Genomic DNA, 13,080 nt, shown 5'->3' with positions numbered 1-13,080 from the left:
GCTGGGGAGATATTTTTGTGGGAAGCAGTGCCTGCTGTGAAATTACCAGCATGACAGCCCATAACTCATGATTGGAGGGATAATGACAGGACACATGGTGGGTCCCATGGCTCCAGCCACATATATAGCAGAGGATGTCATTGTCTGGCATCAATAGGAGGAGAATACCTTCGTCCTGTGAAGGTTCATTTCCCCAGCGTGGGGGAATGCCAGGGTGTTGAGGTGGGAGTGGATGGGAGGAAGAGCATCCTCATAATATCAATGGGGGCTGCTGAGAATAAGTATACAAAAAAAAATCTATGATAGCTACCTGTGACACTCTCCTTGATTGTATTTATCAATGTTATGTAGTATTGTTTCTCACAAAGAGAATAGATCATCAATGCTGACCATGGCCACACCAGGTCTGTTTGAGGGTCCATGCCCTCTCCAGGCTCTGTGGATGGAGCCAAGAGAACCCTACAGGGCTTAGTGAAGCACTGACTCTAATTCACATGGCCCTGACATGAAGAGGGAGCATATCGATTCTTCTAGTTTTCGCTATGACAAAATACAAAGCAAAAACTTAACGAAGACAGGAGTGCTTGTTGAGAGGAGTCGGATATGGATGTCTCCTGAGAGGCTTCGCCAGAGCCTTACTGATACAGATGAGGATGCTTACAGCTAATCATTAGACTGAGGAACAGGACCCCAATGGAGGAGGAGTTAAAGAATGGACTGGAGGAGCTGAAGGGGGTTGCAACCCCATGGGAAGAGCAACAATATCAATCAACCAGACCCCCACCTCCCAGAGCTCCCAGTGACTAATCCACCAACCGAAGGGTACACATGGAGGGTCCTATGGCTCCAGCCACATATATAGCAGAGGATGGCATTGTCTGTCATCAATAGGAGGTGAAGCCCTTGTTCCTCTGAAGGCTCATTTCCCAAATGTGGTGGAATGCCAGGGTGTTGAGATGGGAGTGGGTGGGAAGAAAAGCATCATCACTGAAGCAGGGGGAGAGAGAAGGGGAGAGAGGGGATCCAGGAAAGGGGATAACATTTGAAATTTAAATACATAAAATTCCAATAAAAAAGTGACAGGAAGTGTTTATTTTGACCCATTGTTTTAGTTGGTACTATCCATCATGATGGGGAAAGCAGAGCAACTCGAGTGTGATGGTCACATTGCAGACCTGGAGTGTGTTCAGCTTTCTTTCTTTCTTTCTTTCTTTCTTTCTTTCTTTCTTTCTTTCTTTCTTTCTTTCTTTCTTTCCTTGTTTTAAATTCCATATACAGGTGTTTCCCTTGCTTTTATGTATCTGTATAAAAGATCCATATACAGAAGCCACAAGAAACTTAGGGAAGAAAAGCAGGTATAGCTGTCCAATAAATGTTGATTGCCAAAGGAGGGGAGGGTCTTTATGTCCTCTCCCATCTGTAATGAAGTGTTGAGTGGCCTATTCTTGTGCCCATGACCATAGCCACAATAAGTTTAAGAGTTCAATGACTAGGTACAATCTAAAAAATATCCTTTTGCTGTCCACTTCCCCATCTTCTGGTTCATATATTCCTTTCACCCACTCTCTCATGATGTTCTCTGAGCTGTTGAGGAGAAGACTTAGCTGACCTATATCCACATGATTAGTTCAACACCACTGATTCCCAACACTTTGTCCAGTTGTACGACTCTGCCCATGGTAGTCAGAGGCTTCTTCTCTGATGAGAGCTGAGTGCAACGCTGATCTGTAGATACAAATATGGATATTTGGAAGGAAGTTCGACAATGTATTTAGCATTAGGTTCTTTCATAGGGCCTATATCACCCTAAATATAGGTTATTGACGACTTTACAGAACCTCGTGTTGAATATGCCTTGTATCAAATTGGAAAGCCACCGGTTACTCCCATGACTGTGATGCCACTAACACATTATGGGCACATCTTGCCTGACATTTTACCTTGAATAATTCACCCCCGATTAAGGTCGTAGATGATTTTCTCCCCTAGAAGCATACATAGCACTTTCTTGAACCATGAAGGCTATCCATTATAGAGGATGATTCCACCTCAACTTCACATTTACCCTTCTGTGACCTGTGAACAAAAGGATTCAGTACCTTCAGAAATAGTGTCTTACCATCAAGTTCTGGAGGCCTACAAAGAACAATGGCAACAGCCTGTAAAGTTGTTAGGGCTTTTGTGATCTCGCTGGTCAGCAACTTTCAGGAAGACATCCCACATCTGGCACTGTGATTTTTGCTTAATTTTGGTTTTCTGTTGCTCTGATGATACACTCACCAGAGCCAACTTGGGAAGAGAAATCTTTGTTTCATTTTATCTGTTCCAGCCCATCATCAAGGAAAACCAAGACAGGATTGTGAAACAGAAGCTACAGCTACAGAGATTGCTCAGTGGCTTTCTTCTAAGCTCACATTCAACTACTTTTACAGAGTCCAGACCCACCTGCATAGGGCAGTGCTGCCAACAGTAGACCAGGCACTCCAACATGAGTTAACAGTCAAGGAAATTCCACCTAGACGTAGTCATGGCCAATCTGACGGAGGAATCTCCTCAACCGAGGTTGATTCTTCCTAGAATAGCCATCAATGACTAGACTAGAAATCAATGAAAATAAAAAAAGAAAAGAAATAAATATCTTCAGGCGGAGCTTGGCTTTTCCATGGAGGGTGCCTCCATTTGAACTCAACAGTCGATTTTGTAAATATATTCTGTAACACAACATTTTATAACCCCTCTCACCAAACCCGGTTCTAACCTAATCACCTAAGGGGAGATGGAGTGGAAAGTAAGTTTTAAAAAAATAATTGGAGCAGAAAGAAATGCTTCTTGGAAATAATGCAAAAAAGGAAGCATTTCTGTATTCTAGATGCTTTCCTGGCATCATCTGTGCAAAGGTAATGAAAACCGTTACGTTCCAGTTACCATAATTTCCAGTGTTACAAATCATATAAATAATATTGCTTATCATTCATAAAACACATTGGCACTAATAATTTTTTTTTGGTTCTTTTTTTCGGAGCTGGGGACCGAACCCAGGGCCTTGCGCTTCCTAGGCAAATGCTCTACCACTGAGCCAAATCCCCAACCCCGGCACTAATCGTTTTGATGTGTTTTTTTTAACTCATTCCTAATGTAGATCTGATGAAGTGGAATTGTTCGCCTGCTCATTTATATATGAGGGAAGTGAGGTTTAAATTTCGAGCTAATTTCCCATTACTCTAAAGTAATAAATGGCAGAGTAAGACATCCACACCTTCTCTGGCTTCATGGCATGGCCTCGTGAGCAATGCAAGTCACGGTACCTTGGCAGGGAATTCCAAGGATCAGTACATGGCAGCTGAAAGTTGTCTTGGATGCAATACTGGGAGTAAGGCTCAAGTCAGCCAAGCCCCACCTCAGTATTCCTGAAACGGTACACCAGAATATGTTAGAGAGCGAGGAGACTAAACTAATCATCTGGTTGTCCTCAGCAGGTTGTATACATCCGTTACTGAGGGTTCATAATTATGTTGGTCTTTATGGGGATGGAAAGGAACACTTATTTAGATCGCCACCTCCTACTATGTGCGACTACAGTGGAGACAATGCCTTAAGACCAAAGTTTTCTGTTTTGTTCTTGTGTGTGTGTGTGTGTGTGTGTGTGAGTCTGTGTGTGTGTGTGTGTGTGTGTACATGCATACAAGTGCAGTGTATAAAGTATGGACTAATACATTTCTCTTCTACCTTATTCATTGAAGCAGCATTTCTCAGTCAAAACCAGAGTTCTCCAATATGACTACACTTGACAGCTATCTTGCCCTGGGTATCTGCCCTAACTCTTCCTCCCTGGACTGGGATTCTATGTGAGCAACAAAGCCTACTCATCATTTACCTGAGACCTGTGAGCCATCTCCTCAACTGCTAAGGTTCAAGTCCCGGTGTTGGGCCCATCTCCTTTACTTTTGTTTTCTTATTTTTTTTGTCTTGGTCATAATATCAGAACCAGGTTAAGGTATGACTGGCTCACTCAAACAATCACTCAAATCCCACAAACAAATGTGTCCTAATAAGGAGGAGGACCCTGCTGACTCTTTGTTCTGTAAAGTCTTACCTTAACAGATGAGTTAAAGGATGGGATTATTCTAGTAGGTGATTGTGGATGCTGTTGTTGATGTTGAAGGAGGCTGGCAAATGAGGGGCCACAGCTGTGTCAATTATAATAACAGATACAAAGCTGAGTGTGGTAGTGCATACCTATATTCTCAATACTCGCAAAGATCACAAGTTCAAATCCAGCCTGGGCTACATAGTAAGTCCAATGGAAGCCTGGGCTACATCGTAAATCCCAGGCCAGCTTGGGCTACAGAATAAGTCCATGTCTAGCCTGGGCTACATAGTAAGTTCAAGGACAACCTGGGCTACATAGAAAGTCCAAGGTCTGCTTGGCCTACTTACATGACTCTTCTCCATACAACAACAGTTTTTTTTTCTTTTTTGGTTTCTGTCTCTTCTATTTCCGGTACACCAATTCCAGTGCTGTAGTTTGGGGTTGTGGAGGAGAACTTTCGTCATGTCTGATGGTCCAGATTTTCCCAAGCAGCATGGCAAACAAAACAGTGCAGCAAACAAGTCCGTTTCGATTGTTGAAGAAAAATATGACACATGGAAAGTGCTGTCTGAAGAAATGGCTCTAAGATGAGACAACGCCTCGGGAGACTGGGCTTGAATCTTGTGCTAGTTTCCTCATGATGAAAACAATGATGTTCTAAACCACATTCTGTTTTGGGAATACAATGCTGTGCTTCCATTTCAACAGTGCATTATCTCCATATGGCAACCCTGGAAATCTTGTCTGATATTAAACAGATTATAGGAGAGACAGGTAGAGAATAAACACTGTCATTAAAAAGGGATTATACGATGAATATTTTTTTAATTTTTGTCTGTCGTACCAGGTTCAGTGTTCTGCATAAACTCTAAAACACGACAATTACTTTTTGTTTTTAAAATTGCCAAAGAGAATGGACCTTATACTTTCTATCTAGGTCTAATTGAGACGATGAAATACCATTCAATGCTTGAAAAAAGAAAACAAACTGTGTTTCATTGTCTTTTTTTGTTAATTTCTTATTTTTAGTGTTTTGGGGTTCATTTTAACAATTATTTTTTTCATTGAATTAATTATTTTCTTATTTTCTAGTGTAGATAAAAATTTAGGTTGCTGGTCTTTGTTTCTAATCTAAGAATTATTCTTTTAAATAAAGTTTCCTCTTAGCACCGTCATAGTTATGTCTTACATATTTTGATAGTATGTTTCCTATCTTCTTCTTTTTTTCTTACTGTTACATAATTTAATTATTTCTTGACATATGTATTACTTGTGAATGTGTAATTTAATGTTTCTAGACTGGGAGACTCCTGTTGTCTCTCATTGAAGACTTCTATTTTAGTTTTGTTGTATTAGCAGAACACATCCCTAGGGGCTGGAGATGCAGCTCAGTGTACAGAGTGCTCACTTGGCTCTCACACAGCTCTGGTCTCCACCTACAGTGGTGTGGTGGTACATGCCCATAGTCCCTTTACCAGGAGAAGAATCAAGACTTCAAAATCATCTTGGGTGCATAGTGTGTTTGAGGCCAGCCTGGGCTATATGAAACCTGTATAAACATATATGTCCCAAAACACATCTTTTCTTAGGCATTTTCCACACTTTGTTCTATGGTTTCTGAGTGTCTGAAAAGTCCAGGGGTACTTGAAGGAAAAGAACAACCTGGTGCTACTAGGGACTGTTAGTTCAGAGACATTGCCTGGTGAAGCCATCTCATCCTAGCTGGTTTCTGCCTGCCTCTGTTGCTGATGGGCTGATGTGTGTCCACAGCTTTACTCATAATTGCCCTGCTTCATTTTTAGCTGGACACATTCTTGCTTCCTGGTAAGGCTTTGATGGAGTAGTGACATAAAGAATTGGGGTATCCTTCATGCCCACTGATTCTCTCAACAATAAGGTCTTTCTCTGTAGAAATAGTTTCTCTGTTGCATACATTATCAGAAATAAATAAAACACTCTTTTGTGTTTTATTTTGACACTGAGTTTCATTATGTAGGTAGGGCTGGCCTGAAACTCACTTTATTAACCTGGTAGGCATTGAACTCACAGAAATCACCTTACTTCTGAGTACTGGGATTAAAGGGACATACCTGGCTCCTTCTCTTTTTAATTTGTTTTTTTTAATTTTTCTCTATGGTGTGTGTGTGTGTGTGTGTGTGTGTGTGTGTGTGTGTGTGTGTGTTTTGACCAAAGAGTCTATCAGATCCTCTGAACCCTGATCCTCTGTAAGAGCAACCAGTGTTCCTATGCAGTAGGCCATCTCACCAACCCCTTCTGCCTGTTTTGTAGGTTTCTCATTGACGACGCTTGAATCCTGGCTTTAAAATCCTTGTTGACAATTCTGACAATGGTTTTCTCTTGGTGTCACCACCAGGGAACTGGTTTTTCTCCTCTGCTTTTCATTTAGGGGGATTGTCATGGTGTGACGTGATTTCCATTTTGACACCACTTGTCTAGATGTCAGTAGTCCTGACACTGTGGGTACAGTGGCTGTGTATCCTTCATAAACTTTTGGTGGTGTATTGTTTTTTTTTTTGGGTTTGCCTGATTGAATAAAAGGGATTATAACTCCAGTTCATACCAACAGACATATTTTAGACGGGTCAGGAAGAGTGGTTTCCAACCTTCCTAACACAACCTTTTAATACAGCTCCACCAACTGTAACATTATTTCATTGCTACTTCATAACTTTAATTTTGCTATAGTTATGAGTTGTAATGTAAATATCTGGAATACAGCATATATGATATGTGACTCCTGTGCAAGGGCAATTTGAGCTCCCAAAGCGGTCTCAATCCAAGGATTAAGGACCACTGATCTGGACTTAGTGGGATGCCCTTACCGACGTAGATGGGTTTCCCAGTGTTGGTGGGGAGGAGTCTCCTCTCTTGAAGGCAAAGGATCTTCCAAGATCAGGCTTTTTCCTGGGTCCCTCTATAATAGTGTACACACTCTTGATGGTTACTGATGTATCAAGTGACTCCAGGCAGTTTTCTTTCACATCCTCGAAGATAGGATTCTAAAAAGGGTTCTGCTAGACAAAAGCAGTGGCTGAAGCTATCCCTAGTGATCTTTCCCTTTTCCTAATGGCTCCTTGTCCACGAAAGGCCAACAGTAGATGTCTGAGTCCATTCTAAGCTGCAACTTTCCAATCTACACTCTTCCTCTGTGCTGTTTCTTTAACAAAGAGCACTCATGCTAAACCTGAAACCATCTTGTCTTCAGTCAGCACTAACAACCTAGTCCTCTCTGCCAGCTATGCTTTCCCATATGACCCAGCTGCTCACAATTCTGAGGCATGTTCATGCTTTTATGGACAAACAGAATGGCACTGATTGGCTAGTGTATAATGACACAGATTCTGTATTATTATGATTCAGAAACCTGTAAATACAAGATGAAGAGACCATCGGCAGAGGAAGGAGTTCTTGTGAAATGTTGTCACCACAGAAGGGATCCAGGGGGCTAGGAATAAAAGAGAGGGAGCCAAACTCCTTTTTCATAATTTAACCTTTTTCCACAATAGCATCATTAATGGATCTTTATTTGTAGGTTGCATCCCTCTTAACCTAATCAATTCTTCACAACTACATTCCCACTGGGGATTAATCTTCAGAAAATAAATGTTGGGTGATCACATTCAAACCAGAGATGATGGTGAATATTTGGAAATCTATAGTGGGGGTGGGTATTATTCTTCCCACGTGGTGTACCCTTAAGATCTCTAACTACCTCCTTCCCCACGGTAGCCTCACTGAATGACATGAATTCCGGGTTATTAATGAGGTACAGAAACCAAAGCTCATTGCCATATCCTGTCACAAGTATCAAGCTCGCAACAGCAAGAGCCCAGTGGGAAGGAAAATATGAATAATCTTTATGGTATCTCTAAAGCATAAACCCCCAATTTAATCAAAACATTGTTTTAGACTCAGCTCTCTTATATCGATATTCTTTAAATGTACAAGTCAGTGGGCTTGCATGTGACTCCTAGTACAGGTTTATACTGTACATTAGCCATCTTCTTTCTCACAACTCACCACCATTTCCACCTGCACACACACACACACTCACACACACACACACACTCACACACACACACACACACACATACACACACACACACCCTGCTGCTCCCCTTCCTTTTCCTAAATGCCCAATTTCACATAATATCCCTTATTAAAATCTAAATTTTGCAATCATCTGTTTGAGTCTGGCTTGTTTCACTTAATATACTGTATTTTACAGTTCCATCCATTTTTCTGAGAACAAAACGCTTTGCTCTTACACATAGATGAAAATCACATCAATGTATATCAACTTTTTTAAGCCATTCATCCAGTGATCAACAGCTAAGGTTATTCCAATGGCTTGTCTATTGCACACAGTGTGGCAATCAGAATGAATGTGCAGGGGTCCTGGTTAGTTTTTATTGTCAGTTTGACTCAACCTGGGAAAAAGGAGCCTCAGCTGAAGAATTGCCTCCATCAGAACGTCCTTTGGCACATTTGTAAGGATTCTTTTTTGATGGTTGATGTAGAAGGGTCTAGCCCACTATGCATAGTGTCATCCCCTATGAAGGTGGCCCTGGGTTGTATGAGAAGGAGAGAAAGCTGAGTAGGTCATGGATAGCAATCCAGTACTCAGCATTTCTAAGTTGTCTCTGCTTCCTTTCCTGCCTCTAGAGTCCTGCCTGAGTTCCTGCCCGTACTTTGCTCAGTAACAGACTGGTACTTAGAAGCCTAGAGTGTGAAAATTTTCCTCCTCAAGTTGATGGCTATGATGAGATTATTCTTCTTGTTGCCTACTTGTTCTTCACTTTTTTGAAAGTTCTGTCTGTTTAATGTTCTTAAAATGATGATATCACATGTTTTCTCATGGGCTCTCTGTCTCTCACCGTGTCTCTCTCTGTCTCTGTCTCTGTCTCTCTCTGTATTTGTGTGTTTGAGTGTGTATATGTGTATGTTTGTGTGTGTGTTTGTGTGTGCATGTGTGTGTGTTTGTGTGTGTATGTATGTGTGTGTGTTTGTGTTTCTATGAGTGTTTCTGTGTGTATGTGCGTATGTTTGTGAATGTGTGTGTGTGTGTGTGTGTGTGTGTGTGTGTGTGTGTGCTTTCCAGGGTTAAAAAAAATCCCCAATGCTTTAAATCTCTGCAGGTGCCTAGAGAAGGAAGATTAAGGGGAGAGAGGGGGGGAATTCATGTCATTTGAGTTAACCCCACATTGATGTCAGCCACATAGTCGACCAACAGTCACATAATGGCAGAGTAGTCATAAGAGCAGAGAGAGAGTAAAACTCAAAGTGTGAAAGAAAATGTGCTTAAAACTACGATAGAAGGAGAAAAAGAAGACGGTGCACTTAGAAAATTGGACAGATTTTAAAAAGCTGACATAAGTTGTTAAGCTCTAAGTACATTTAAAAAATTATAATGTTAAAGTGGAAGGGAATTATTGGGAAGAGGGAAGGGATGGTCAGAGTGTAGTGGGGACAGGGGAGGGTTCTAAAAAGAATCCTTTTGAAGATCTGAAGAACTATGTGACACAAACAATTAAAGTGGCCTGTAATTTACAGGTAAATTCCATACTTACCTGGATCCAGTATTCTGTCTACCCATATTTCAAAAACAAAATTACCTCATCTATTTCATCCTGTTTTACTGCATTTGATCTAATAAATTCCTTGTAATCAGAAGTGCTGATAAATTTTAAAGACATTTAAAATATGACTGGTCGATATTGGGTTTGTGATAAGTTTATTCCGACTTTGGAAGCAGGTCCAGGAGCTAATTTTTCCTCGCTCTTTGCAAGGAATCCATAATTCATGATTGCCATTGTCTTCAATACAAGGTATTTAATCTTGTCAAATTCCAGCTTTGTTTCAATAAAAATGGCCCTCCTCTAATTGTGGGTTTTGATAGAGCTAATTTTGTTGTTCTATCCTGTGTGCTGCCTCGGAAAGAGAGCCTAGCAATATTTCTGATACGGAGAATAACTTAAAGTTAACCAAAGAAAACATAGGAGCTGGGAAAATAACCACCAAGGATGTTGGTGACTCAGAAACCAAAGAGTTTTTCAGAAAAATAAAAAGCATGAAAAGAGCTACTTGGGCAGACTGTGACTCGAGTCATCAGAATATTTGGGTGGGGACTTTATTTTGGTTCACCAGGAGGCTACATGAGAAGCTAAAACCTAGATGCTGGAAGTTTCTAAGCGTAACTAGGGAAGGAACTGGCCTGAGAGGGGTTCTATGACGTAAGCAGAGCCTGGATGATGTCACAGAGCACAAGGGCGGAGGTTGCGCATCTCTTCCACTTGGAGGCGCTAGACTACTTTGAAGGTGGGTTCACTATCTTTGGAGCGGGGTGTGAAAGCTAGTTCAGCTCCTGAACCCCACAACTGTTCAACAACCTATTGGTGCCTGACCGGTTTCAGAAGACAGAATCTGGACGACTAGGACATTTTCTTTTGGTAAATACGTTTATGAAGATAACTGGGACCCTTGTAGCACAGAAAGCTAAAAGTTTTCCCTCGTACAGCAAGTAACCTTACGTTCTAATGTCTTCCACGTTTGAGAGCTAGGCAGATGGTCTAGGCTAGTCAGTCCGGAGTTTATTACTCTTTGCTAACAATATCTAATTCAAAATTCTACTAAAATGCCAAAGCTCCTCTCTGTGCCTGTGTATTTTTGGAGAAAATATTTCTCTTTTTTTTTTTTTTTTTTTTTTTTTTAATGGAGCTGAGGAACCCAGGGCCCTGTGCTTGCTACGCAACTGCTCTACCACTGAGTTAAATCCCAACCCCAGTAGATATTATTTCTAAAAGGCTATTGTTGCCTACACAAAAGACTCTTGTTGCGGTCGAAAATGCAACAGCTTCGGGGAATAAACCTGGGGCTGGGTCAGGATGCACAGTAGAGAAGGCCAGTGGACTGCTGTGCTTTGTCTCTGGGCAGATACTTGTGGATGTTGCCAAATAGCTCATAGTTAGAGGGTAGAGAAGGGGTGTGGCCACCCTTCTGGCTCCTTTGCTATCCTTTCTCTGTTCTGCTTGCTTAAAGTGGGGACAAGGATACTTAATCCCACACTGACCTAGCCATTCAAGGAGATGTTCCTCAGCATAGGCAAAGTGCCTCGGGCTGAAGAAATATGTCTAAATATGTTATTCTGAGCTGTAGAGAACCATTTTTTCATTTTCCTTTGAACTTTAGATTTTGATTTATGAGATTGGGTTTTTCTGTGGGTAGTTTTGTCTATCCTGGAACTAATTCTGTAAACCAGCCTGGCCTTGATCTCACAGAGGTCTGCTTCCCTCTGCTTCTGGAGTGCTGGAATTAAAGGTGTGCTCCACCATTGCCCAGCACTTCTATGAACTTCTGATTATGACAGCATTAGATTCAGATGCTCAAACCTGTTTACCATCGCCTTCCTCACCTGCTCCAAAGTTCTCATAGAGAAGAGCCTTGGTCCAGCACACTCCCCAACCCCACCCCCATTGTTATTGCAGGTACTCATATGACAGAGGTACCAGCTTTGTCTCTGGTTTAAGCAGGTGAGCTCTTCAAACCCAGGCCATGGGAAAGTATGAAGCCTGAACGCAGAACAATAGCCACAAGACAGTGGACCAGGAGTACCGTGGCCTACCACACTAGGTCTACAGCCAAGAAGAAGAGGGTGTCTGTAAGGAGGATGAGCACACCATCCTTCCAGAAGCGGAAGAGGAAGAGGCCTTCTCCCCAGTCCCTGGGGAACATTGTGGGGTGCAGAATTTCACACGGATGGAAGGAAGGTGATGAGCCCGTCACCCAATGGAAGGCCATAGTTCTAGATCAACTGCCAACAAATCCCTCTCTCTATCTGGTCAAGTATGATGGAGTTGATTGTGTCTATGGACTGGCACTTCACAGTGATGAGAGGATTTTAAAGCTTAAGGTCTTGACTCACAAAGTTGTGTTTCCTCAAGTGAAAGACGCCCAACTCGCAAGTGCCATGGTTGGCCGTGCTGTGGAGCATAAATTTGAGGGCAAACATGGCTCTAAGGACAACTGGAGGGGGGTGGTCCTAGCCCAGGTGCCAATCATGAAGGACTGGTTTTACATCACCTATGAGAAAGATCCAGTCCTATATATCTATCAACTCCTGGATGATTACACAGAAGGTAATCTCCGTATCATTCCAGAGATTTCGCCAGCAGAGGTGAAGTCAGAAGTTGGCAGCGACATCTTAACAGGTCAATGTGTGCAGTTCACCAGAAGTGACGGGTCCAAAAAGATCGGCAAAGTCATTTACCAAGTTCTAGCCAAGCCTTCCGTGTACTTCATCAAGTTTGATGGCGACGTCCACATCTATGTCTATAATCTGATGGAAAAGATCCATTAAGGTGAAATTCACAAAGTGAGGGGACATATATGGAGAATTTATAGGATTGGGGTGAAAATGTTTGTTTTTCTGTGTTTCAGATACCCAATGGCCTTTGACATCCCCAGTATCTTTTCCAGTGGAATTTGTTTTTGCTCTAAAAATTAAAATGTGTGATGTGATGTGTTGTGTATGCACACTTTTGTGGAGGAGACTGGCTGTGGTGGATGGAACATTGAGAGGAAGCCGGAAAGTTCAAGGCTGTGAACAGTAAGTCTAATGTCACATACACTAAAACAAACAGTACTGAGCTAGTCTGGTCTTTAGGGAGAGGAAAAAACTGGAGATAAGGCTTAGAGGAGCAGGGATGGCACAGGGGAAAAAAAAGATGGATGTTTAGGAAGCAGTGGAGAGGGGCCAGAAATAGATAGACTCTCTGAGGGGAAGTTTGAGGGAGAAACAGATAGTTGGCGAAAGAGTGGCAGGTAACAGAGAGGTGTTCTTGGAACCCAAGGGGAAACCCAATAAACTGATCCAAGCAGACTCAGAATCAGAGAAGATCAGGGATTGTTTGACGAACAAAACCTAATGAAACCTGTTTCACATATGTAGATGTATTATTTTTATTTATCTA

General features: G+C 41.8%; 1 protein-coding gene across 4 annotated transcripts; it reads left to right on the top strand.

The window, feature by feature from the left end:
- The first annotated feature begins 10,379 nt into the window (after positions 1-10,379).
- LOC147998038 (Y-linked testis-specific protein 1-like) lies at positions 10,380-12,628 on the top strand. Of its 4 annotated transcripts, none has more exons than XM_087601348.1 (3): positions 10,380-10,429; positions 11,596-12,468; positions 12,548-12,628. In XM_087601348.1, the coding sequence occupies exon 2, from the start codon at positions 11,673-11,675 to the stop codon at positions 12,465-12,467; it is 795 nt and encodes a 264-aa protein (XP_087457474.1). In that variant the 5' UTR covers positions 10,380-10,429; positions 11,596-11,672; the 3' UTR covers position 12,468; positions 12,548-12,628. The 4 variants fall into 4 exon arrangements, with proteins under 4 accessions (XP_087457474.1, XP_087457475.1, XP_087457473.1 ...); XM_087601349.1 differs by having other exon boundaries at positions 10,380-10,560; positions 11,641-12,468; XM_087601347.1 differs by having other exon boundaries at positions 10,407-10,560.
- The last annotated feature ends 452 nt before the right edge of the window (positions 12,629-13,080 follow it).

Source organism: Rattus norvegicus, chromosome Y (genome assembly GCF_021556685.1).
Source record: "Rattus norvegicus strain SHRSP/BbbUtx chromosome Y, alternate assembly SHRSP_T2T, whole genome shotgun sequence".
In the NCBI taxonomy this organism is placed as follows: domain Eukaryota; kingdom Metazoa; phylum Chordata; class Mammalia; order Rodentia; family Muridae; genus Rattus; species Rattus norvegicus.
The sequence above is the reverse complement of the archived record's forward strand: the minus strand, read 5'-3'. Positions and strand labels throughout refer to the sequence as shown.